Below are 27,754 nucleotides of genomic sequence, written 5' to 3' on the forward strand. Positions count from 1 at the left end.
AATGCAAGGGAATACAAACCAAGTTTATGCAAACTGTCCTCATAATTTAACCTTTGAACTCACGCTCAAGGGTGTGCTTGCGAAGATACTTACTTAGACAATGGCCTCAGTCTAACTGGTGTCTCTCCCACTGCATCTGGCTCTACAGCAATTAGCCCTCTGAAAAAGGCTTCTGCTGTTGTCTCTTCCTACAGTTTTCTCCTCACCCTCTCCGGAAGCCTTGGCTTATTCTGAAGTACGGTTTTCCACAACCATAGCTCGCCCAGGTTTATGTGTGAGCCTGGGTACTGAGTATTGATATGGGGGAGGAGATATCATGGTCGAGATCCATCCTGCACTCCCCCAGTCGGAGCTTCATACCATGGGGCCATTGGAGGCAAATTAGAAGTAGAGCCCTGGCTGATTATTTTTATGGCCCATCTAGCTCAGGGTGGTAAGGCTGATTGCAGCCTCCTGTTAGACTACCCGAATAACGCACTGAGATGCGGGACTGAACCTTGGACCCTCCTGGTCAGTCTGGATGAATCCCACACTGAGGGAGGCCCTGTTCCTGGGACTAGGGACAGGGTCACTGGCAAAGCTTGGAAGCTAAGTAGAACCAGGCCTGGTTAATACCTGGTAGGGGTGACCATCAGGGAAGACCAGGTGCAGAAGGTCACAGAAGGAGCCCCGAGGAGGGGCGGTTGGTGAGAAGGTCACGGAAAGAGCCCCGGGAGAGCTGGCTGGTGAGCAGGCCTGGGCGTTGGGCTGAAGATTGTTGGACAGGTTGGAATGGCAGCGCGCACAGACGCAGCGGCTTTGCTTCTCCCAGGATGGTGCTATTTACGTTTAATGTTAATGTTATTTGTACTGGACTCATGGGAGCTTGCAAGATCACATTTCGTTGTACAATGACAATAAAGTTGAATTATTATTATTTACTCACTGAGCAAAGGGGAAGAGCTCCAACAACCCAACTGAGTGCGTGTGCACACACTGTTTTTTTTTATTCATTCCTGGGATGTGGTGTCGCTGGCAAGGCCAGTATTTATTGCCCATCCCTTAATTGCCCTCGAGAAAGTGCTGCTGAGCTGCCTTCTTGAACCGCTGCAGTCCGTGTGGTGAAAGTACTCCCACAGCGCTGTTAGGGAGGGAGTTCCAGGATTTTGACCCAGCGACGATGAAGGAACAGCCGATATATTTCCAAGTCAGGATGATGTGTGACTTGGAGGGGAACTTGGAGGTGGTGGTGCTCCCATGCGCCTGCTGCCCTTGTCCTTCTAGGTGGTAGAGGTCGTGGGTTTGGGAGGTGCTGCCGAAGAAGCCTTGGCGAGTTGCTGCAGTGCATCTTGTAGATGGTCCACACTGCATAAACGAAGTGCCCTCCCTAAATCTCTCATACATAGTAATTGTATGCGAGAGAGATTTAGGGTGGGCACTTCCTTAGGGTGTTTTACACTTACATTTCTCTCACTTGGCCCTTTCAAGGACACGAAAGTCTGGAGACAAGACACTTGCGGCTGTAATGTTGTGCTTACCTGCTGGACAGTAGTACCCGGCACTGCAGGTGCCTTGCTCCGAGGTCAGACCGTGATCCCTGCAGTAGAACCCCGACGTACAGTTAGTGCACTGTGACGTGGCTGAGAGTCCAGTGGAGTTGCTAAAGGTGCCTGAAGGGCATTTGCTCGGCACTGTTGTACCAGCTGGGCAGTAACTTCCGGCTTAAAAAAAATACAGATAAGAACAAGTGAAGTTGAGTATAAAAAGGAGAAGCTAACGCCTAGTTTTATGATGATGTACAGACAGGCCCTTTTTCTGCATCAACATAATATTTGATGGAGGTGCTCAAAATGATGAAGGGTTTAGGTAGTGTAAATAAAGAGAAACTGTTTCCAGAAGGGTCGGTAACCAGAGGACACAGATTTAAGGTGATTGGCAAAATAACCAGAGACGACATGAGGAAAACATTTTTTACACAGCGAGTTGTTGTGATCTGGTGGAAGCAGATTCATTCTTGACACATTCCATGCCAGAAGTACGCTGCCAGCCATATTGGTAAAGGCTGAAGTAAAGGCTTCCAGGGATCCATGCCTGAAACAGGCCGCAGACACTTTACATATGCAAATAAAGGCCTAAATACCCGCTTTAGGAATCCTTACAGAAATTAGGCTGCCCTGAAGGCAGCCGGTGCTGCCCAGTATCGAGTGTGCCTTGGGCCTAACCGTCCTGACATTGGATGGCCCAGTTGGCCGGCGTCATCCAATTTCACTTCCATTGGTTTTTTTTCTTCCCCAACCTTCTTCCTTGAGGACACTGGGGTTGAATTTCCACAGGGGGTGGTTCTCCCGATTGCCCGCTGTCACTTCGGCGGAAGAGCGACAGCAACCTGGGAGAAACCTCCCCCTGCGGAATTCAACCCCACTGTTCTGCCAGCTGCCACCTGATGCCTTATCAATCTAGGGGAACTGTCCAACTTTGTGCTCCTACAGGGCCGCCTCAGCCACTGGGAATGTACACTGCTCACTATTTTATGACCAATTTTAAATAGATGAAAACTTGTGACTTGTGCATGCACAGATTTCCAATAAGCCCTTTCAGCAGGCTAGGCTCCTCCGGGAGCATGAATTTTGAAATTACCCCGCTGTTCGACTCTGGAGACCATCACAGTTGAGTCCCATGATGATTTGGACAGGTTGGGTGAGTGGGCAAATGCATGGCAGATGCAATATAACGTGGATAAATGCGAGGTTATCCACTTCGGTGGCAAAAACAGAAAGGCAGATTATTATCTGAATGGCAATAGATTGGGAAAAGGGGAGGTGCAACGAGACCTGGGTGTCCTTGTGCACCAGTCGCTGAAGGTAAGCATGCAGGTGCAGCAGACGGTTAAGAAGGCAAATGGTATGTTGGCCTTCATAGCGAGAGGGTTCGAGTACAGGAACAAGGATGTCTTGCTGCAGTTGTACAGGGCCTTGGTGAGACCACACCTTAAGTATTGTGTGCAGTTTTGGTCACCTTACCTGAGGAAGGATGCTCTTGCCATGGAGGGAGTGCAGCGAAGATTCACCAGACTGATACCTGGGATGGCAGGAATGACGTATAAAGAGAGATTGGGTCGATTGGGCTTATATTTGCTAGAGTTTAGAAGAATGAGAGGGGATCTCATTGAAACTTATAAAATTCTAACAGGACTAGACAGACTAGATGCAGGAAGGATGTTCCCGATGGCAGGGGAGTCCAAAACCAGGGGTCACAGTCTAAGGATAAGGGATAAGCCATTTAGGACTGAGATGAGGAGGAATTTCTTCACCCAGAGCGTGGTGAACCTGTGGAATACCATTGAGGTCAAATCATTAAATATATTCAAGAAGGAGTTAGATATATTTCTTAAGGCTAAAGGGATCAAGGGATATGGGGAGAAAGCAGGGACGGGGTACGGAATTTGGATGATCAGCCATGATCTCATTGAATGGCGGAGCAGGCTCGAGGGGCCGAATGGCTTACTCCTGCTCCTATCTTCTATGTTTCTATGTCTTTGTCTTTACCCAATCCCCATTTTGTTCGCGGAGGTCACTAAATAACGATCAGGGTCAGGAATACTGGCTGAATGAAAATGAAAATGAAAATCGGGATGTACCTATTGAACCATTGGGGGAGCTCATCATTAATAAAAATTAGACTACAATCATTTTTCTTGATGTTATCTATTTGTTTACGTAACAAGTTCCCATACAACCTTATAAAAATTGGATGCTATTCTGTGTTTCGAGTTGTATTGAACAGATTCACTTACAGCCAATCTAATTGAGGCTTCTGTAAACTGCCAAGTAATTACTGACATCAAACTCTTCACTTTGGCTGCCCACCTTGTTCTCCAGTCAATTTTGTAGGCGGAAAGCAAGACGTCTGCGCACTGCAATGACGTCATCGTCGGAGGCGCAGCGCCTTGGGGCACTACCAGCTACCGCCGCCGCTAACAGCCCGCTGGATTTCGAGGGAGGCGTTAGCGGCGCCGCGCCTGGGTGTTAGTTGCTTTGCGCCCCCTCGTATTTTCCTTTTAAATAGTGAATTCTTACCTGGGCAGTTATTCTGCTGAGGTGAAACTGAGCCCGTCTTGCAATAGAATCCAGCCAGACACTCCCCACTCACACTGGCCAAACCTTCCTCTGCACAGTACTTTCCTTCAGAAGTGAGAGAGAGAGAGGAAAATCACAAAAGGTCTGAAAATGGTTCGTTGTGAATTCAAGTTTAGATACAAGAGGTTGTAAAGTCTGTAGGTTGTGCAGTAAATAACTTCAGAGACTTTAAAAGTACAAACAAAACAGGTCTTTACTATTCAGAGGTCTGGGCGATTTCTGCCCTAGTTAACGTATTCCAACCCTTATATACTGGTGTGGTCACTATCGGTATTACAGTATACATGAGCCAATAAATAGTGCCACCCTAAAGTAGTGCTCTTAAAGGCGAACGGTCACATCCTATAGTTCCCTTAAAGGTAAACGGTTACATACACAACACTCCTCCCTTCCTAGCTTATTACTTACAGAATCCCGTTAACATACAATCTTCAATTTTATATAAACAGTTTGCAGCTATACTCTCGATGGAGTCAACGTCATATAACAATTTACAGATATACTCTCGATGGAGTCAACGTCATATAACTTCATGTTTAACATAACATAATAACATATATAACTTCATGTCAAACAGATCACAGATTCAGTCTCTGTGGAAAACAGTTCATAGATTCAGTCTCTGTGGTGTAGTCGGTTCACATTGCTGGAGTGACTCATTCAATAGTCCTTCCATGGGTTTAACAGTTTGAACTTCCGAACTGAATTGGCTCCGTTCGGAGGGACCACGTGTGTGATCTGGTAGAGGTAATAATGGTTCAGATGGGTCATCTTCTGTTCCAACTTTTCCTTTTCTGCTTCTTGGAGACTCTCTGGGCTCCACTGTCAGCTGCCAGCTGCATGCGCAGTTCCTCCTTCTCTTCCTCCTTTTCCCGTAGTAGAGCCACCTTCTCCCGATGTTCCGTAGACTTTCGGTGCTCCTCCATGATTTCTGTATGGTGGGAGTCGAAGTTACAAGTTGGGCAGGACAGGACATAGTAATATTCGGAGTCGTCCTGAGCTAGGCCAGCGAGAGGGTCTTCTATGTCCTCCCTACCCAGCTGGACGTCAGCCAGCTTTTGTTCCAAATCCAGACATCTTTCCTGAAGAGACTTCTTCACGTGTTCCGCTTCCTCTAACTTTTTCTGGGCTTTCAGCAAGTTGTTTACTAATGACCTCATTTGTGATTTTAATACTTCAACTTCCTTTGGAGATTGATTGATCGGACTATTCAATCTCTCTACCGGAGCAGTTGTTTCAGCGTTCTGTTGTTCAACCTTGACATGAGTCAGCGTACTTTTGGTATCTAAGGGTTGCTCTGCTGCCATCTTCTCAGTCTGTGTTGCAACCTCGGCTATTTCAATAACTTTTGAGAGCTCCAAACCCTTCTCCTCTGACGATTTAAGCTCATGTTCATGGCCCATTCTTACGGTCTCTGTGTTTCTTACAGTTCCCTTTTCTTCCACTGAAAAGATTTCCAGTTGCATCTGTTCTTCAAGTCGTTGGACCTCGGCCATTGCCGCTTCATATTTATTTTGTGTTTCCTTTAATAATTTAACGAGTTCTTGGACATCCTGTATTCCCTGTTCTGGTATGTCTTCCACCACTAATTTTTTTCTTATGGATTGAATCCCTAACGATGAGTCAGCCTTGGCCTGAAGCTCATCAAACATTTCCTGCAGACTTTGTAATTCTTGCTTATGGTCAACCTTTAGTCGTTCATATGCTTTCACTAACACGAGCTTTTCGGAAGTTGCCAAGTTAACCCCTTCCAGGATTGTAGTCCGAGCCTGTTCATACTGTTCTTTCAACTCGTTACACTCTGCTTGCAACAAGTCGTAGAGGTGAACTGGAATACCATCCTGACTTCCTGAAGATTCCTCTTCCTTTGGATCGTTCTGTGTATATTCTAGTTCCTGAACAGCCTCCGGGAGATGTGATTGGTACTTGGCCACGATGGCTCTATGGTCGCTCTCTGCTTGAGCGAGCTGTCTCTGTTGTCTTTCCAGGGACTCCCATTCGGTGTCCCCGAACTTTTTCACCTTTTCCATCTCTTGTAGGAGACGGGCACTCAACTGTTCTAATTGTCGTTGTACTTTGACATAACGTTGAGTTCTAGCCCGGTGTTCCTCCGTAATGCATATGTCTGTAGCTTGAACAGACTCAGAATTCTCTGTCTTTATGCACGCCATCGATTTCCCAACCTTAGTCCGTGAGTTCATGTTAATCTTGTTTTTCATACATAAGCTGGACTTATCGTCTTCCGGCTCGGAGTCTGAGCTGCTTGTCTGCACCGAGTCCTCACTCGTCATTGCTTGTCGGTAGTGCCATTCCATGTCTATTTTCTTGATCCACTCCCGTCCCAGAAGTGGTGGTCCTCCCTCAGGTAGTACGTACAGATACATTCGTGGGTGTTCTTTACCCCTATCTCTCACCTTGACTCGTATTTTTCCCAGGGGGTATACATGATGCCCCGTGTATGTCTGTAATACGAATTTGGTATTTCTTAAGGGTATGTGAGAGAATAGCCGGTGATAGTCCTTTTGGTTGATGACGGATACAGCTGATCCCGTGTCCAGCTCCATTCGTACTTGGACTCCCGCTATTTTTAGTGTGACCCAGATCGTCTGTAGATCAGTGACTTTACCCACATGGTGGATTCTCAGACTATCCAGCTCCTGGCTGTTTGGGTCTGAGTCTGAATTTTGTTCGTCTGAACTCTTTTCAGCCACCTGATGCACCTTGTTGTACTTTCCTTGTGGTGGTGGCTTCCTTTGCTTGTTGGTCTTCTTTCCAGACCTGCATACCTTCGCGATGTGACCCAGTTTGCCACATTTCCTGCACTCTTGGTCCTTAAACCAGCACTGATTCTGGTCGTGCGTTGTCTTTCCACAACGGTAGCATTTGGGAGTGCTTGCTGTAATTTGGTCCACCCCGAGTGCCGCCGCCTTTAGCTGCATTTCCGCCGTCCCTTTCGCTGCGGCTTCATGCGATGAAGCTATGAGGACAGCCCTGTCCAGTGTGAGGTCGTTTTCTTCCAGAAGTCGCTTCTGCGTTCCTTCTTTGGCCAAGCCGCATACGAACTTGTCCCGCAGCGCCTCTGTTAAATTCCCTCCAAACTGGCAGTATTTCGCTAGCTTACGCAGTTCGACTAAGTATTCCGCATTGCTTTCATCTTGCCTCTGGGTTCTGGCGTAAAATTTAAATCGTTCAGCCAGCATCAACGGTGTGGGGTTCAAGTGATCCTTCAACACTGTTACGATCTCTTCGAAGGTCTGGTCCACTGGTTTAACTGGTGCTATTAGATGTTTCAAAAGCCCGTATGTTTTTGCTCCCATCGAATTTAACAAAGTTATTGCCTTGTTGTCATCCTCAATTTCGTTGGCTACGCAATATATTTCTATGCGTTCCACATACGTGGCCCAGTCTTCTATTTCTGCATTAAAGTCATTAATATTTCCTCGCTTAGGCATCTTCTTCTCTTTTTGAGAACAGTACAAGTATTACTTTACTTATTATTAATTTTCTTCTCTCTTCTTGAGAACACACCAGCCTTTCTGAAAAATCTTATTACTTTTCTGAAATTCTTAATAATTTCCAAGATGGCGGTTTCCCGCTTCTTCCTTCTTCTTCAGCGGTTTTCCCCGAAAAATGACGGCTTTCCCGCGCTTCTCGCTCTCCCCGCCCACTTCAATGGCGGTTTTCCCGCGCTTGGCGGTCTTCACCCGGTCCCCCGACGCCATCTGTCAGCCCGAGTGCGGCCCTATCTATAATGCGATCGCTGGATCGCGAAGCGGCTGCCGGCCCTTATCTGTAGATCCGATCGCTCTCGCGGCTCTCGGCCCTTATCTGGAGACGCGATCGCTGGCTTGCAACGCCTCCCGCTCGGCTCTGGCTCCCCCGCTCGCGCGGCTCTCGGCTCTGACACTCCCGCGCCTACTCGCAGGCTCAGCGCTTCGTGGCAGCGGTTGCTGCACGGCTTCTCACATTGCCCGCGGTCCGGCTGTCACCCGACGCCGTTGGACCCGAATGCTTTGCCCTTCTCCTCCAAATACTTCTACCCCGTTTTTTTTAAATTTTTTTATTTATTTGTTTTAACTACTCACAGTCTCTTCGGCCGCCTTGTTTTAGGCTGATTGGCTCGCTCAAGATGTGGTAGCAGGGTAATCTGTGCCTGTTGCTGCCGCAGCTTTGCTGTTAATCTTCCAGCTTCCAGTAAGTACTATACTTTTAGTAGACGGAGCCTCGTGTTTTCTTTTTGAAGCTCTCTGCTACTGGTTAGTCTTGCCGCAGGGTACGATCGGACTCGTCGCCACTGTAAAGTCTGTAGGTTGTGCAGTAAATAACTTCAGAGACTTTAAAAGTACAAACAAAACAGGTCTTTACTATTCAGAGGTCTGGGCGATTTCTGCCCTAGTTAACGTATTCCAACCCTTATATACTGGTGTGGTCACTATCGGTATTACAGTATACATGAGCCAATAAATAGTGCCACCCTAAAGTAGTGCTCTTAAAGGCGAACGGTCACATCCTATAGTTCCCTTAAAGGTAAACGGTTACATACACAACAGAGGTCAGTCTCTGTTCCGAGAGACTGTGGATTTCCCGCTCAGGCCTGAGTTAAAATTACAGTCGGGTCTCAATGATTACATCTGCATATTGTGGCCCGATGACAAGAAGGACCCTGTTGACTTCGGGCGCCTGGCCTTACTGCCTGCTCAGGAGAGCAGGTTAAAATTGCAGATGTTGCGATGGTGGTAGCTTTTGGGCAGGTAAGAGCCAGGGGAGATTTTAACTGACCACCCACCAGATTTCTGCTGAGAGAGTCGGGTTAAAATCGCCCCTCACTCAGTATCTAAATCAACTAAAAAATACAATTTTCTACACAGAAATTAACATAAAGGAAGACTTGCATTTATATAGCGCCTTTTATGGCTTCAGGATGTTCCAAAGCACTTTACAGCCAATGGAGTACCTTTGAAGTGTAGTCACTGTTGTAATGTGGGAAATGCGGCAGCTAATTTGCGCACAGCAAGCTCCCACAAACAGCAATGAGATAAATGATAAGATCATCTGTTTTAGGTGTTGGTTGAGGGATAAATATTGGCGGGCACACTGGGGAGAACTTCCCAGCTCTTCTTCAAATAGTGTCGTGGAATCTTTAATGACCACCTGAGAGAGCAGACGGGGCCTCGGTTTAACGTCTCATCCGAAAGTCGGCACCTCTGACAGTGCGGCGCTCCCTCAGCACTGCACTGGGAGTGTCAGCCTAGATTTTGTGCCCAAGTCTCTGGAGTGGGGACTTGAAACCCACAACCTTCTGACTCAGAGGTGAGAGTGCTACCCACTGAGACACGGCTGACACCGAAAAAAAAGGTGAAGAATTACCTCAGCTGAAAAATGCTGGATATAGTCTGAGTATTTACATCAACTTTAGGCTCACGAATTTTGTGTTCATCAAGGTGAACGATATTGGTGTTAGGTTATGGTGTCTCAGTCAGTGTTCAACTTCAGTAATAGTTTTTGAAAGCTGGACACGATTCGGAAAAAAGGTGAGATTGGGGGGAGTGTCGAACAGTAGCAGAGAAACCTCCGCCATAACCAGAACATGGAGGTAACGTCAAACCGAATGACTTAAATTTTGTTCCTATCATTCAGTTCTGTGCTGCAGTCAGGCACCTGTCCATTATTATATAATTACTGGCGGATCTCCCATGGTATTTTGCAACGTAAGTCAGATGATCTGCTATTTTATAAGAACAGGAGTGTTACATCATGTATTGCAGATTATGTTGTTCTGCTAAAACATGAGCTGTGCCAACTGAAGAGTCTCAGGGGTAAAAATCGGGTAGCTACTTTTGCTGGGGCGCTAATTTTATTAAAGGGGAGGGGCCTGGCTCAGCGCGTCCCGGCGCCCAGCTGGGCCACCAGGGATCGGGAGTGCCGGGTTCACAGAGAGCAGCCGACACCTCACGGGGGAGCTTCACGGGGGCCGGAGACAGCAACGGGGGGGCAGGTGCTAGTAGGCGGACAGCAACAAAAATGGCCGCCCGGCACCTCCCTTTTAATTAGTGCCGCCCTGGCCGCAGGTAGGCCCCCCTGACCCTGGCGGACATAGCATCCGGCAGTAAGTCGGGGGGCGCCACCCAAGATTACAGCTGGGTCGCAAGCGGGGCACTGAACACGGCAATGACATCATCGTTGGCGGCGCTAACCTCCCGCTGAATTTTGCAGGAGGTGTTAGCGGCCCCCTCGAAGTCTACAATAGCAAAATACTGCGGATGCTGGAAATCTGAAATAACAACAGAAAATGCTGGAGAAACTCAGCAGGTCAGGCAGCATCTGTGGAGAGAGAAACAGAGTTAACGTTTCAGGTCTGTGACCCTTTGTCAGAACTGCAGTCTCAAAATCTAATTGTGTTAAGTAAACACAAGCTGCCGTCAGAGTTTAATTACTATTTGGTCTGGGAGCTTTTGCAGATTGGAATAGGCTCAGTTTCAGGTCCCAGCACTGAAGCACACAGTGTTTTCTAACAGTGACATCTGGAGCAGGAAGTCTGTGTGCAGTAAAAGTATCAGTTTTAATTCATTACTAGCTAACCCGGCACAGGGCTGCTCACAGTAAGTCAGGGGATGCTTTGCTTTATAACAGCAGGAGCATCATACCATGTAAAATAATGTAAATATCATTAGTCTTTGGCTAAAGTCATGCCCTTTTAAGATTACACAGTCTAATTGCTGTTAAGTAAAAGAAAGAAAGACTTGCATTTATATAGCGCCTATCACAACCACTGGACGTCTCAAAGCGCTTTCAGCCAATGAAGTACTTTTGAAGTGTAGTCACTGTTGTAATGTGGAAAACGTGGCAGCCAATTTGTGCACAGCAAGCTCCCACAAACAGCAATGTGATAATGACCAGATAATCTGTTTTTGTGCAGTTGGTTGAGGGATAAATATTGGCCCCAGGACACTGGGGATAACTCCCCTGCTCTTCTTCGAAATAATGCCATGGGATCTTTTACGTCCACCTGAGAGAGCAGATGGGGCCTCGGTTTAACATCTCATCCAAAAGACGGCACCTCCCGACAGTGCAGCACTCCCTCAGTACTGCACTGGAGTGTCAGCCTAGCTTTATGTGCTCAAGTCCCTGGAGTGGGGACTTGAACCCACGACCTTCTGACTCAGGGGCGAGTGTGCTGCCCACTGAGTCACAGCTGACACTCGGGGGGTCATATGGAGGTCAGTTAAGAGGCTGCAGATATTCAAACTAGTATCGTGTGTTCCTACGAGAATGGCATGTCTCTTTATACAGTTTGTTTGAAGAGTGATACAATATTTTGAGCGTGACACTTGAAGTGTGACAGAGAAATGTGAAGGGCAGGAAATGCATGCAATATGGCTAAATCAGATGATACAGTATTTGATCAGAAGAGGCACATTAAACCACATTGTGTACAACATTAATCTTCTGCTACAGTGACACTGCGTCTAGTTGATGTTAATGATGTTAAATAAACACTGAATGAGTTCATTCAAAGGTTAATTGCTATTCAGGATGTAGATGAATAATATCCTGTTTTTTTCTGTGGGAAAATCAATTAAGAGCTGTAGATGTTATGGATCTGGTATTTTCCTGCCAGAAAGTTTGTCTGTACATTTCAAATGGCTATTAAGTGGATGTTCTTAGATTGTAATTTTACAAGTTATTGCTTATTAATTCTTTGCACAGAAAGATGGAACCCCTTTCATCATGTACAAAGGGCATGAGAAGCTCTATCCAATTTTTACCTGGTGGACATGGGGTACAGATAGTGACAGCTGTCTGTCCGAATCGGTTTGAAAATGTCCCTCTGGGGCAGGGAGAGGGTTCTGTGGTCTGCAGCGGACAGTAGTAACCTCTTGGACATCGGTCAGCATCGACTCCCTGGCCTGGTGTCGCACTTCTTGCCCCCTCGCGGCAATAGTATCCTGCACTGCAGGGGGTACGTGGCTCACTTATCCCGGGTCGCCCACAGTAGAAACCGCCTATAATAGATTAGTTTAAGAGAGTAACATAAGAAAGGAGAGGTGATCCAGCCCACAAGCCCCGTTCCATCCAAGGTCCGTATATTATTATTCCACATGGGACACCCTCCCTCCCCACATCACGTGGGACTCACCCTCCCTCCCCACATCACGTGCGACTCACCCTCCCTCCCCACATCACATGGGACTCACCCTCCCTCCCCACATCACGTGGGACTCACCCTCCCTCCCCACATCACGTGGGACTCACCCTCCCACCCCACATCACGTGGGACTCACCCTCCCTCCCCACATCACTTGGGACTCACCCTCCCTCCCCACATCACGTGCGACTCACCCTCCCTCCCCACATCACGTGGGACTCACCCTCCCTCCCCACATCACGTGGGACTCACCCTCCCTCCCCGCATCACGTGGGACTCACCCTCCCTCCCCACATCACGTGGGGCTCACCCTCCCTCCCCACATCACGTGCGACTCACCCTCCCTCACCACATCACGTGGGACTCACCCTCCCTCCTCACATCACATGGGACTCACCCTCCCTCCCCGCATCACGTGGGACTCACCCTCCCTCCCCACATCACATAGGACTCACCCTCCCTCCCCACATCACTTGGGACTCACCCTCCCTCCCCACATCACATAGGACTCACCCTCCCTCCCCACATCACATAGGACTCACCCTCCCTCCCCACATCACTTGGGACTCACCCTCCCTCCCCACATCACGTGCGACTCACCCTCCCTCCCCACATCACATAGGACTCACCCTCCCTCCCCACATCACGTGCGACTCACCCTCCCTCCCCACATCACGTGGGACTCACCCTCCCTCCCCACATCACGTGGGACTCACCCTCCCTCCCCACATCACGTGGGACTCACCCTCCCTCCCCGCATCACGTGGGACTCACCCTCCCTCCTCACATCACATAGGACTCACCCTCCCTCCCCACATCACGTGGGACTCACCCTCCCTCCCCACATCACATGTTGTATAGACTTGGTTTGTCTTTCCTTGAGTTTAGAAGGTTGAGGGGTGATCTTTAAGTAATTAAGGGATTTGATAGGATAGATTATTTATGGGAGAAATTATTTCCTCTAATGTGGAAGTCTGGACAAGATGTCATAATCTTAAAATTACAGATGGGCCATTGCGGAGTGAAATCAGGAGGCACTTTTTCACACAAAGGGTCGAGGAAATCTGGAACTCTCCCCCAAAAGGCTGTGAATGCTGAGGGTCAATTGAAATTTTGAAGACCAGAGATCGATAGATTTTTGTTCGGTAAGGGTATCAGCAAAGGCAGGTGAGTGCAGTTGAGGTACAGATCAGTCGTGATCTAATTCAACGGCAGAACAGGCTCAAAGGGCTGAATGACCTACTCCTGTTCCTATGTGTCAGGGCCATTGGAAACAGATTCACTGGGCTTTGGCAGCTTTGAAATAGCATTCTTTAAACTCATCAATGATATTTCACAGAGGCCAGAATCATTCGCTAAGACTATATTATGTAACAATGTAATATCATAGAATCATACAGCACAAAAGGAGGCCATTCAGCCCATCGTGCCTGTGCCGGCTCTTTGAAAGAGCTCTCCAATTAGTCCCACTCCTCTGTCCTTTCCCCATAGCCCTGCATGTTTTCCTCCTAATATGCTTTTCAACACTGCACAGTGCTAGTCAATAGGCCAATCTAAACATAGAAACATAGAAGATAGGAGCAGGAGTAGGCCATTCGGCCCCTCGAGCCTGCTCCACCATTCAATGCGATCATGGCTGATCATCCAAATTCAGTACCCTGTCCCTGCCTTCTCCCCATATCCCTTGATCCCTTTAGCCTTAAGAAATATATCCAACTCCTTCTTAAATATATTTAATGAATTGGCCTCTACTGCCTTCTGTGGTAGAGAATTCCACAGGTTCACCACTCTCTGAGTGAAGAAATTCCTCCTCATCTCTGTCCTAAATGGCCGACCCCTTACCCTTAGACTGTGACCCCTGGTTCTGGACTCCCCGACCATCGGAAACATCCTTCCTGCATCTAGTCTGTCCAGTCCTGTCAGAATTCTATAAGTTTCAATAAGATCCCCTCTCATTCTTCTAAACTCCAGCGAGTACAAGCCCAATCGTCCCAATCTTTCCACATATGAAGTGTGAACCGGTGCAGTATACTTCATGCCCTGCAGTGGAATGGGAATATAAAATATTTGGCCGTCTTTTACATACCTGAACAGAGGGTACACTGGGAGGAGCTAGTACAACCTGGAATACTGCTGAACGTACCGATGGGGCAAGGGAACACTCTGGGACTGTAGGTACCATTTGGGCAATAATAACCTGGGAAGAGATCACACAATCATTACAAAACCTTCGTTAGCATACACGGGTAGAAATTCCAATTGGTAGACTTTGTGTATGAATGCTTAATGCATTTGTACTGCATTCCATTATAAACAACCATTGAATCTATTGCCAAAAACAAAACAAATGATTACATTTTAAAATGATTAAACAATTTTAAAAGTCTCATCCTTGTTTTCAAATCCCTCCATGGCCTCGCCCCTCCCTACCTCTGTAATCTCCTCCAGCCCCACAACCCTCCGAGATCTCTGCACTCCTCTAATTCTGGCCTCGTGCACATCCCCAATTTTCATCGTTCCATCATTGGCGGCCGTGCCTTCAGCTGCCTGGGCCCTAAGCTCTGGAATTCCCTCCCTAAACCTCTCTGCCTCCCTTTCCTCCTTTAAGACGCTCCCTAAGACATACCTCTTTGACCAACTGCCCTAATATCTCCTCATGTGGCTCGGTGTCAAATTTTGTGTTATAACGCTCCTGTGAAGCACCTTGGGATGTTTTACTATGTTAAAGATACAGGTAGACTACCCTTTATCCGAACTTCCGAAAACTGAAACCCTCTAAAAACCGAAGGTTTTTTCGTTCAGCGTAAGTCATGCGCACAACCCCGACCCCCGCCGCCGACCCCCCACCCTTTCGGATAAGGGATAGTGTATCCTTTATCCGCACTTCCGAAAACCGAAATCCTCTGAAAACCGAAAGGTTTCGTTCAGCGTAAGTCGTGAGCACGACCCCGACCCCCGCCGACCCCCACCCCGACCCCCCGCTGCCCCCCCGCCGACCCCGAGCCCCGCCGACCCCCACCCCGACCCCCCGCCGACCCCCCCGCCGACCCCGACCCCCGCCGACCCCCGACCCGCCGACCCCCCCCCCGACAAATTTCCCAGTCTTATAAAATACCTTCTGAAATCCGAAATTTTCCGAAAACCGAAACACGGCTGGTCCCGAGGTTTTCGGATAAAGGATAGTCTACCTGTACTATATAAATGCAAGTTGTTGTTGTAAATGAGTAACAGGCCAAATGTTTGAGATATTTTTAGCCCCACATTAATAACAAGACCTAAAAAGTCAGCTGGAGAATTAAAGCCAACACTTAGTCCTCTCCCAAGATAACATCAACAAGAAACCCAAAATACCTCACCTTCAGGACACACATAGTCGGTGTAATCAATAACTGGGGACTGAGAGGCACTGCAGTAAAATCCTGCTGGACATATCTTGCAAGTTGATTGCTGTTGCAGGTCCTGGTACGTCCCTGTTCCACACAAAAAAAGTGAAATAAGCAGGAGATCCTTATTGGGCTCCATTAAAATTTTGCTGTCTGTAGAGTTTGAAACAATTGAAGGGATAAGAAGCGCAAGCAACAAACTAGAAGCAAAATGCTCCTAGAAATACTGGCATTTGCTAAAATATTAAAATCTCGGGTTTAAAAAAAAATGTCTTATAATTTACCAGAGGGACAGGGCTGAGGCTTTGCAGAACCGGCAGTGCAGAAATGGCCCAGGGGGCAAATGAAGGCAGTGTCATTTGGTGCAGTTTGTTTACCGGGGCAGAAGTAACCTGGCGAAAGAATAAAAGTATAAAATTAAATTAGATAGAAACATAATGGGGTAAATTTTCATCTTCACTGCTTGGGCGGTTTACAGAACTTTCACTGCACTGAAATCTGGCTGAACAAGACACGAACCAGCCAGTTGGGATCCAAGATCAGAAATCTCATTGGAAATAGGTAGCTTTCAATGATCTGTTTCCTGCACAAGGCTTGAAGGACGATCTAAAGCCTGATCTCTGTCACAGAGGCAACAAACTGCCGGACCAAAATCAAAAGGCTCACACAGAATCATAGAGTGGTTACAGCACAGAAGGAGGCCATTCGGCCCGTCGAGCCCGTGCCGGCTCTCTGCAAGAGCACCTCAGCTAGTCTCACATAGGACCATAGAATGGCTCCATGGATGCTGAGAGCTGAAATCACACTGTGTGATGGAAACAAGTATTCTTAGCGCAAGCGGAGGCCATTCAGCCCTGTCACCCGCACTAAATTTGGGTTCCTCTTGGAGCTGATTTGATTTTCCTGTTTTATCACCAAACTAGTCCCATTTTTGCCCTATACCCTTTTGTAAACATCATCTTTGGTCACTATCCAATAATATTAGTGATAAACATTTTAACAGGTTTGTCTGAAATTCCTCTGTCTGCCAGTTAATGAAGGCGTCAACCCACTTAAAAAAAATGGGTTAATGCCAATATTGAACAAAAGAATTGCATACACATTCAGTACTAGTACGGGACAGTTTCAGCTCCGTGCTGTTATGAAAGTTGGGGCCTTGTGGTTTTGGAAGGTTGTGTGTCCTGAAGTGCGGCTTGAACTGGAAGACAGGGACCCTGTTCAGGTTTGAGCCGAGTCTTCACACTACAAGTATGTTACGTGCATCCAAAGAACTCGAGTTGAGAGAGCATGTGACCAGGTTGCACACACTCCCCGTGAGCTCTGAGAGCAACACCACTTGGAGCTCAGGCAATAACAATTACTGAGAAGTTTGTAGCTAGGAGATATGCCCGAGAGTTGTCACACTCATTCACAAGACTGACTGCTTCAAATTGGAGTATATATATATATCTAGAACCATTTTTTGTTTCTTACCTTGTCCCATTACCATCTCCTTTTGCCTCACACCATCATCCCTTTTGTCAACTAGATGTAATATCTAGGGAACTAGATGTAATATCTCCAAGTTTGCAGACGACACAAAGCTGGGTGGGCGTGTGTGCTGTGAGGAGGATGCAGAGAAACTCCAGTATGATTTGGACAGGTTGGGTGATTGGGCAGGTGCAGTATAATGTGGATAAATGCAAGGTTATCCACTTTGGTGGCAAAAACAGGAAGACAGATTATTATCTGAACGGCAATAGATTGGGAGAAGGGGAAGTGCAACGAGACCTGGGTGTCCTTGTGCACCAGTCGCTGAAGGTAAGCATGCAGGTACAGCAGGCGGTTAAGAAGGCAAATGGTATGTTGGCCTTCATAGCGAGAGGATTCGAGTACAGGAGCAAGGATGTCTTGCTGCAGTTGTACAGGGCCTTGGTGAGACCACACCTTGAGTATTGTGTGCAGTTTTGGTCGCCTTATTTGAGGAAGGATGTTCTTGCCATGGAGGGAGTGCAGCGAAGATTCACCAGACTGATACCTGGGATGGCAGGAATGACGTATGAGGAGAGATTGGGTCGATTGGGCTTATATTCGCTGGAGTTTAGAAGATTGAGAGGGGATCTAATTGAAACTTATAAAATTCTAACAGGACTAGGCAGACTAGATGCAGGAAGGATGTTCCCGATGGCAGGGGAGTCCAGAACCAGGGGTCACAGTCTAAGGATAAGGGGTAAGCCATTTAGGACAGAGATGAGGAGGAATTTCTTCACTCAGAGAGTGGTGAACCTGTGGAATTCTCTACCACAGAAGGCAGTTGAGGCCAATTCATTAAATATATTCAAGAAGGAGTTAGATATATTTCTTAAAGCTAAAGGGATCAGGGATATGGGGAGAAAGCAGGGACAGGGTACTGAATTTGGATGATCAGCCATGATCTCATTAAATGGCGGAGCAGGCTCGAGGGGCCAAATGGCCAACTCCTGCTCCTATCTTCTATGTTTCTATGTCATTTAATCTCTCCTGTCTTCCATCCTATCACAGACCTTCCCTTTTGTTCTTTCCTCCCCTCCCCCTTTCCCTGCCCCTAAACTTGTTTAAAACCTGTTACTGTACATCTCTAACATTTTCCAGTTCTGACGAAAGGTTCATCGACCTGAAACGTTAACTTTGTTTCTCTCTCCACAGATGTTGCCTGACCTGCTGGGTATTTCCAGCACATTCTGTTTATTATATCAATATCATCAATTGTTTCCTCCTTGTGTTCACTGTCTTGTGACAATAAAAGGCCTTGCTTTCCCTCAGCAGCTATCTGTATTCTGTACCAGTCAATTCCCTATAAAGGGAATAGAGATTTGAAGAAGGTATTATAAGCAGCATCAGCATTGCCTCTCCCCATATTTCCTCCTCATTCTTTCTTCAATGTTGTGAGTAAATTCTTCCAGGACAATTTGAATTCATGTCTTGAGTCTTTCCCAGGTTATCACTGACTTTCAACAAAACAGTACAGAAGAGCATCTAAGCGAAGACCAGTAACCCACGAAATGTACACGATAAAACCAAAGTCTAAGCAATAAAATTAACAGTTGCTTTCTCAGTGTGAAGTGATATTGCTTTTCCATCTCAAACCACACTTAGGGTATGAAAGTACCCTTCCAACCCATCACACAGGACCTCTGGTGTGAAGTGGGAGGCTACGTTAAACAATTTAACTGAAAACTGGCAAAAAGCTGAAATATCCTGAAGGAATTTCCACAGAGCATGAATAATAAGAATAAGACCCAAACTCAAGCCATCATCTATAATTCTGAGGGCACTTAGGGGGAGCTGGTGACAACCTACACGTGGTCTCCCTGTGTGTGCTACTTCACCGAGAACTTGCCAGCTAATATCATCAAGAAGATGACTGAATGCCCAAAAGCGACCTCATGGTTTGAAAAGCATGAAAGCATCGAACAGGGCACTAAACAACTCTCTCAACAACCATAAGTACTTCTGACTCGTGCCTGTCAGGGCAAAATCTGTCAGTGAAGAGGATCCGTGAGGCAAAGGAAGCCTAAAAATCCTTCACCACTTCTTAATCAGGTGAATTAAGACTGGATTTACTTTGATGGCAGAGAGCTTTAGTTTGGAATTCGCTTAATTTGTTGTATTCAGATTTCAGATGCGACTTACCCAATTAAATCTTAAAAGGCATATTATATATACCATGGATACATACTTTATATACACACTATTGAAGTGTACTGTATACACTCACATCATAGAAGCACACTATAGATACACACTATAGGATATACACCATGTGAGCACAGTGAACATATAAACTACAGGAATGTGCTATGCTTTACTATGGGATCACACTCTGCATATACTATAGGAGCATGTATACATTTATCTATATCTATCTATATGGGTTATCCATAATTGGCAGCCTTTTAATCAGATATAAGAGATTGGGGAGGAGATTAATATTCTAAGGCCTAGAAATTGGGTCGAGGCGCCAAATTGGCGCCAAGTTCGCCTGGGCGCTGGTTTTTGCGCAGCGTTCGAAGCTGTAGCGATCGTCAGAAATTCAGTTGAAGTGCCCCTAGAGGGAGACGGGGCGAGGCTCGAGGCGCTCCGCGTCCCTCTTAGGGCGCTGAAACTGAATATCGCAGCGCAACATGCCGCAGCGCCACACGCTGCGGCACGGCACGCTGAGGTACTGCAGGCCTTCCTCCCACTGTTAAGGGGGAGAGGCCAGCAACAGCGCGATCCCCGATTGCGAGTGCCGGCAAAAGAGCCCGGCACCAAGGAGAAGTGCCGGGCTCTCGGGAAACAGCCGGCAATGCCGCGGGGGGGGGGCGGGGGGAGCAGGAGGACATGGCCCTGTGGGTAGCGGAGCGGGCCCAGGGGCCGTGTAGCCTGATCCTGCACTTATTTCGTGTGTCTAATTCTGTTAGATTCAGGAGATGGTTCTGTGATAGTAGATTGGCGGTTAGGATCAGATCAGCCATGATCTTATTGAATGGCGGAGCAGGCTCGAGGGGCCGATTGGCCTATTCCTGCTCCTATTTCTTATGTTCTTATGTTCTTATGTTAGGCGGCCGCCGAAAAAGCGGCCGCCCCGCACCTCCACCTTAACTTGCACCTCTGCCGGCGCAGCAAGGCCCCGTGAACCGGGCGCGGGTAGCGAACGCCGCTGCAGCGGCGTTCGCTACCAAATATCGCATTCGGGGCGCGAATGGGGCGGGGCGCTGCGCACACCGATGACGTCATCGGTGGCGGCGCAGCGCAAATGGCTAACGCCACCATTAGCGCCCCTGCTGAATATCGCGGGAGGCGCAGCCAGTGGCGCTACAGCCACTGACTGCCTCTTTAGGCGCTAACAGGTGGCGCTACTCACCCAATTTTTCCCCCTAAGTCTGTTACTATTTTTTGGTCATTTTCCTCACCATTTCTAGTATTCTTTTTGGAGTGAGAGGTAAACATGCTTTTCTGAAAATTATGGACGGTCTTTAAAGACAAAAAATAATGAGAAATTAAGAGATAATATTGAACAGTGAAAATGCAGGTGACCCATATAGGGAGAGAAACAAATCAGTAAAATTGTCAGCCTTTCACCATTCACTATCGGGAAGGCACCATACCTAAATCACACAGGCTGCTGGGTTCAACTTGACCAGACTGGTTACAGAATCTTCCTGGAGGACAAGGCAGGCAGCTGTCGAAGCTCTGTGCACCTGTTAGAGGCTGGTAACTTCCGGCAGGGCACGGCAGTGGGTTAGAGGAGCCATCTGGGCAGTAATAGCCAGCAAAACAAGTATCTCCTTAAGAAGTAAAAGATAAAAAGTCAAAGCAAGTACTGAAGTAAAAAAAAACTTATATCTATATAGGACTTTTCCACAGCTCAGAAACATCTCAAATCGGTTCGTACACAATGGGCTGGATTTTACCAGCCCTGAGGAGGCGGGACTGCTGGGAAAGTCAAAAAGAATGGGAGCGGGTCCCGAACCTGCTCCCATACAATCTTCCCAGGAGTCGGGTCCCCGAATTGCACAGGGACCCGACTCCTAGCGGCGGGCAGAGGATTATAGCCATTTAACTGCCTGTTAACAGGTAGTTAAGAGGTTTTTTCCAATTTTTCCACTGCTACTGCGGGTTTCCCGACATCGGGGAACCCTGCCAGGGTAAGTGAGGTGTTATGTTGGTGTTTGGATGACAGCTGCAGAAGTGGTGTGAAGGATGCAAAGTGACAATGGTTAGTATCAGAGGTAAAGAAATGTTATGAAAGTAATTTTTATTGTGATTAGATGTTTCTGCAGGTGACAAGCTGTGAAGTGTTTGTGTAGCCTCATCTCATCGGGAGAAGTGACAGATGGCTTCTGCAATCTCAGCTGCAGCTGCCATCTGTTTTATCCTAAGGAGAGAGTAATTGGAGAGCCTGGGTACAAGGGTTCACCTTTAGACAGTGATTGTCAGTGTTTGACAGCACCTCAATGCTGTCAAACACTGTCACATCATCTGTCAAACAAGTGTGATGCATATGCCTTTAAGAAAGCCGGCAGATTAAGCGTCATCAACTGACGTCATCTGACACCGGCTTTCCTTTAATTGGCCGGCAAGCTCGCAGGGTGGGGCTTAACAAGGCCAATCAGGGCAAAATAGTGTCTGTTCATCAGACGTCGCTGGGGGCGGAACTAGAACCCGGAAGGCAGCAGTCCTGCCCCCAACTCATCTCGGTAAGTAAAATCCAGCCCAATGAATTACTTTTGAGTGAAGTGAGTGTTGTAGGTGTACCCATAGCAAGATCCAAACAGTGCAGCACTCCCTCAGTACTGCCCCTCCGACAGTGCAGCGCTCCCTCAGTACTGCCCCTCCGACAGTGCAGTGCTCCCTCAGTAGTGCACTGGGATATCGGCCTAGATTGTGCATTTGAACTTCTGGTGCAGAGTTCTGAACCCTGATGCTTTGAGCCATAAAAAAGAAAGGCTTGCATTTCTATAGCGCCTTTCACAACCACAGGATCTGACAAAGCACTTTGGAGCCAATGTAATACTTTTGAAATGGTCACTGTTGTAATGTAGGAAACGCGGCAGCCAATTTGCGCACAGCAAGCTCCCACAAACAGCGATGTGCTAATGACCAGATAATCTGTTTTAGTGATGTTGATTGAGGGATAAATATTGGCCCAGAACACTGGGGAGAACTCCCCTGCATTTCTTCGAAATAGTGCCATGGGATCTTTTACGTCTGCCTGAGAGAGCAGACGGGGCCTCGGTTTAACGTCTCATCTGAAAGACGGCACCTCCGACAGTGCAGCACTCCCTCGGCACTGCAGTGGGAGCGTCAGTCTAGGATTTTGTGCTCAAGTCTCTGGAGTGGGACTTGAACCCACAACCTTCTGACTCAGAGGCGAGAGTGCTGCCCACTGAACCATGTCTGACACTAGGAATACTTCCAACTGAGCTAAACAAAGAATAAACACAGAAAATGTAGACAAACGGCAGCACTTGAATGAAAGAGACAGATTATGGCGTTGGGCGGGTTTCGTCCGAATTAATGACACATTCAGATGCTGACTGACCTACTGCATACGTTCAGTATTTTCTATACAGTACAGATTTCCAGCATTTGTGGATTTTTTCTTTTCTCTCGGATACTAATACAACAGGCCCAGGCCAAAGCCTTTTCTGCTCGTTGAGCTGTGCGTATCTGTGGAATTCTCTTCCCCAGAGAGCTGTGGGGGCCGGGTCATTGAATACATTCAAGGTGGAGAGAGACAGGTCTTTGAACAATAAGGGAGTGAAGGGTTATGGGGAGCGGGCAGGGAAATGGAGCCGAGCCCAAGATCAGATCAGCCATGATCTCATTAAATGGCGGAGCAGGCTCGAGGGGCCAAATGGCCGACTCCTGCTCCTATTTCTTATGTTAACATCTAACTATTTAACAAATTTCAGCCACGATCAAGTGTGATGGAATCCTAGAATATTAAAGCATGGGAACAGGCCATTCAAATCAGTGCTGGTGGCTTTCTCCATGGTCACCTAGTCTATTCCTGCTCGGTCCCCTTACCCTTTATTTAACATTACTCTTTATCAAACAATTATCAAATGCTCTTTTAAAAGAATTAAAGGGGAGGTTAGAAATAAAATTCTCTACATTTGACGAATTTTGGTAGGAAGAATGAGGAGAGGCAATATAAACTAAATGGTACAATTTTAAAAGGGGGTGCAGGAACAGAGGGACCTGGGGGTGTACGGACATAAATCTTTGAAGGTGGCAGGACAAGTTGAGGAGGCTGTTAAAAAGCATTGTAAACAGAGCAAGAAAGTTATGCTAAACCTTTACAAATCACTGGTTAGGCCCCAGCTGCAGTAATGTCTTCAATTCTGGGCACCACACTATAGGAAGGATGTCAAGGCATTAGAGAGGGTGCAGAGGAGATTTACTAGAATGATCCCAGGGATGAGGGACTTCAGTTATGTGGAGAGACTAGCGAAGCTGGGGTTGTTCTCCTTCGAGCAGAGAAGGTCAAGGGGAGATTTAATAGAGGTGTTTAAAATCATGAAGGGTTCTGTTAGAGTAGATCGGGAGAAACTGTTTCCACTGGCAAGAGGGTCGATAACCAGAGGACACAGATTTAAGGTAATTAACAAAAGAACCAGAGGGGGAGATGAGGAGAATGTTTTTTACGCAGCGAGTTGTTGTGATCTGGAATGCGCTGCCTGAAAGGGCGGTGGAAGCAGGTTCAATAGTAACTTTCAAAAGGGAACTGGATCTCTACTTTAAATGAAAAAATTGCAGGGCTATGGGGAAAGAGCAGGGGGGAGTGGGACTAATGGGAGAGCTCTTTCAAAGGAGCCGGCACAGGCACGATGGGCCGAATGGCCTCCTTCTGTGCTGTGTGGTTAGAATGTGGAATTTTCCGTCACCAATCATCAGCTCTGTCGGTTAATTGTTAGTTTAAGAGGAACTGGTTTTCCTTTGCAGATTCTCAGTCTCTTGAGCAGTGAGGAGTCAGGACGTTACATCAGCGGAGAGCTGATACCAGGCACCAGTCAATCCTCGGAGCTGTGCTCCCATCAGTCAGCGCAAGGACACATTCGTCTAGTCAACACGGACCGCTAATTGAATCTCCTTCACTGGTTTACTGTCTCAGGAGCTTCTTAATTGATGATGATTCACAGTTGAGAGCTGCTATATTTATTCGCTCATCTGGCATATTTAAAATAATTTAATCAGCAGTTCCAGATGGACAGTCCAGTTCTATCCCTGTGTACATAGGGTCTTATAAATCACACTGCACTGCTCATCACAAGGAGCATATTACAGCCAGCACCTCCACACCAACAGTGCCTAGCCACTCAATGTCATTATTTACTCTGTTAAATTAGACAGATGTGGTTTTTATGGGTTATGATCTATGTATTTTCAAGTGAATGCTTTCCACAGATTTCTCTCACCTCCCATAAAACTAAATGACAGTCACCAGGCAGCAAGGCAGCACCAAGTAATTAGGGAAGTCAGCGTTTATCTACAGAGGGAATGCGAGAACAATTGTTCCTTTGTGCCTCATTCCAGCAGAATTAAGTGTGCGCACGTGCATGTATCTGTGCGAGTGTGTGTGCATACATGTACGTATTTGCGTGTTTGTGTGTGTACATGTTTGCATGTGCGGGTGCATGTGCGTGAGTGTGTGTGCGCGAGAGTGTATGTGTGAGAGTGAGAGTGTGTGTGACAGTGTGTGTGTGAGAGTGAGAGTGTGTGTATGTGCATGTGAATGCGCATGTGTGATAGAGTATATGTGTGAGAGTGTGAGTGTGTGTGACTGTGTATGTGTGTGTGAGTGTGTAGGTGTGTGAGAGTGTGTGTATGAGTGTGTGTATGAGTGTGTGAGTGAGTGTGCGAGTGTGTGTGAGAGAGTGTGCGAGAGTGTGTGTGTGTGAGTGTGAGAGAGTGTGTGAGAGTGAGTGTGTGTGTGAGAGTGAGTGTGTGTGAGTGTGTGAGTGTGTGAGTATGTGAGAGAGTGTGTGTGTGAGAGTGTGTGTGTGAGAGTGTGTGTGTGTGAGAGTGTGTGTGTGTGTGTGAGAGTGTGAGTGTGTGTGTGTGAGAGAGTGTGTGTGTGTGTGAGAGTGTGTGTGAGAGTGTGTGTGAGAGTGTGAGTGTGTGTGTGTGAGAGAGTGTGTGTGTGTGTGAGAGTGTGTGTGAGTGTGTGTGTGTGTGAGAGAGTGTGTGTGTGTGTTGTGGATGGGATCGAGTTTGGTTGCGACACTTTCCATGATCGAACAGCCTGCTGGTTCACACTCTCAACCACTTGGTTGCAATGGCTGGTTGCTGCTCGCTCCTGTTGAACTGTACTTCAGCACGAGTCCAGCACTGTCGGGGAAGGGAGAAGATTGGGGGAACACAAAATAGTAGCCAATACATTTACCTCCTTGCCCTTTAGGGGTCGTTGTAACACTCCCACCAGTGCAGAAATACCCTGCGGAGCAGGGCCCTTGTGGCGCAGCCAGACCATCTCTGCGACAGAAAAGGCCAGGAGGACACGGGACTGGGGAACTGCTGCCCTCTGGACAGTACTGACCTGGGAAAAGAATTTAAAATATTTAGTGGAATTATTCTCTGGTTTCTTTTTCTGTTTGGTTTTTCTCTCTGAACTCTGAAGCCAAAAGCAAAAACAGAAGAATCTTATTGTGGCCTGGAGCCACGTACAGGCCAGACTGGAGAGGGGCAGCTGGGTCCTGTCCCTGAAGAACCTGTGAACCAATTGTTCTTTTTAACAACAGTCTGGGAGGTTTCATGGTCATATTCTTTTTTCTGATGCTGACTCACGAATGACCAGTTTGATTGGATTTAATTTCACAACAGGCCACGGTGGGTGTCAAGTTTTAGGAATTTTGACCATTTTTCCACAGAAAGGATTCGGGATAAAAGTTATATTTAAAAATTGGGGGAGAAATTGGGTGAGTAGCGCCACCTGTTAGTGCCTAAAGAGGCAGTCAGTGGCTGTAGCGCCACTGGCTGCGCCTCCCGCGATATTCAGCAGGGGCGCTAATGGTGGCGTTAGCCTTTTGCGCTGCGCCGCCACCGATGACGTCATCGGTGTGCGCAGTGCCCCATTCACGCCCCGATCACGATATTTGGTAGCGAACGCCGCTGTAGCGCCATTCGCTACCCGCGCCCGGTTCACGGGGCCTTGCTGCGCCGGCAGAGGCGCAAGTTAAGGCAGCGGTGCGGGGCGGCCGCTTTTTCGGCGGCCGCCTGCCAGCACCTCCGTCCCCAGCCTCCTGGTCCCCCCCCCCCCCCGCGGCATTGCCGGCTGTTTCCCAAGAGCCCGGCCCTTCTCCTTGGTGCTGGGCTCTTTTGCCGGCACTCGCAATCGGGGCTCGCGCTGCCCCTTAACAGTGGGAGGAAGGCCTGCAGTACCACAGCGTGCCGTGCCACAGCGTGTGGCACTGCGGCACGTAGCGCTGCGAAATTCACTTTCAGCACCCTAAGAGGGACGCGGAGCGCCTCGAGCCGCGCCCCGTCTCCCTCTAAGGGCACTTCAACTGAATTTGCGGCGATCGCTAATGCGGCGACCGCGGCGCAAATTCCAGCGCCCAGGCGAACTTTGCGCCGCTTGGGCGCCTCAGGCCAATTTCTAGGCCATTGGGTTTTAAAGCCAAGTTTTAAAGAAAGCACTGCGATGAAAAATACCGACGAGCTCGGCATTGAAGGCAGTTCCCCAAAGACAGAAAACAAATTAATTAGCCTGTCTTGGTAATTAATAAACACCCAATGTGTTGGGAGCTAGAAAGACTTTCATTTATATAGCACCTTTCACGACCTCAGGATGGCCCAAAGCGCTTTACAGCCAATGAAGCACTTTTGAAGTGTAGTCACTGTTGTAATGTTGGAAACGCGGCAGCCAATTGCGCACAGCAAGCTCCCACAAACAGCAATGTGATAACGGCCAGATAATCTGTTTTAGTGATGTTGGTTGAGGGATAAATATTGGCCCAGGACACCGGGGAGAACTCCCCCTGCTCTTCTTTGAAATAGTGCCATGGGATCTTTTACATCCACCTGAGAGAATAGACGGGGCCTCGGTTTAACGTCTCATTTGAAAGACGGCACCTCCAACAGTGCAGCACTTCCTCAGCACTGCACTGGAGTGTCAGCCGAGATTGTTGTGCTCAAGTCTCTGGAGTGGGAACCCACAACCTTCTGATTCTAGAGGTGAGGGTGCTACCCACTGAGCCAGATCCTGGATACTCACCCCGAGTTGTCTAGCATAGGCCCTTTCTCGGGCTGTGACACCAGAGACAGAAACACTCACTGATAGTCAGGTTTTTAAAACAGAAAGCTGCAACTACAAACTTTCCCTAGGCTTAGAAGGTAGGATGATAGTTCCAAGTTATTTTGTTTAAGCCAAGCAAGATGGATCCACTGATGTGAGGAAGCATTGCGTGTTTAATCTTTTGCATTATGCAAAGACAGGTTGTACTGATTGAATTAAGTGAAGATGATCATAACTGTTCCTCTGCATGTTCACTTGCTGTGAAATAAAACAGCTTCAATCTGGCCTTATATTACCAGGTGCTTTCTTGAGCTGCCTTCGAAAAGATTGGAGAGGAGCACATGGGGGCATATATGACAGGCACAAA

At 47.6% G+C, this 27,754-nt stretch overlaps 1 protein-coding gene across 1 annotated transcript in view; it reads right to left on the reverse strand.

Annotated features, from left to right (window-relative positions):
• LOC147100294 (uncharacterized) overlaps nt 1-27,754 on the reverse strand; it is a 270,850-nt gene that overhangs the window by 188,197 nt on the left and 54,899 nt on the right. Inside the window, exons 10-13 of the mRNA XM_085968227.1 lie at nt 25,690-25,764; nt 20,558-20,618; nt 15,618-15,731; nt 14,405-14,458 (exon numbers count right to left, since the gene is read on the reverse strand). Coding sequence (XP_085824353.1) covers nt 14,405-14,458; nt 15,618-15,731; nt 20,558-20,618; nt 25,690-25,764 — 304 coding nt within the window. The remainder of the gene's footprint in view (nt 1-14,404; nt 14,459-15,617; nt 15,732-20,557; nt 20,619-25,689; nt 25,765-27,754) is intronic.

Source organism: Somniosus microcephalus, chromosome 26 (assembly GCF_052327205.1).
Source record: "Somniosus microcephalus isolate GS21.2 chromosome 26, FLI_Smic_1.0, whole genome shotgun sequence".
Lineage (NCBI taxonomy): Eukaryota > Metazoa > Chordata > Chondrichthyes > Squaliformes > Somniosidae > Somniosus > Somniosus microcephalus.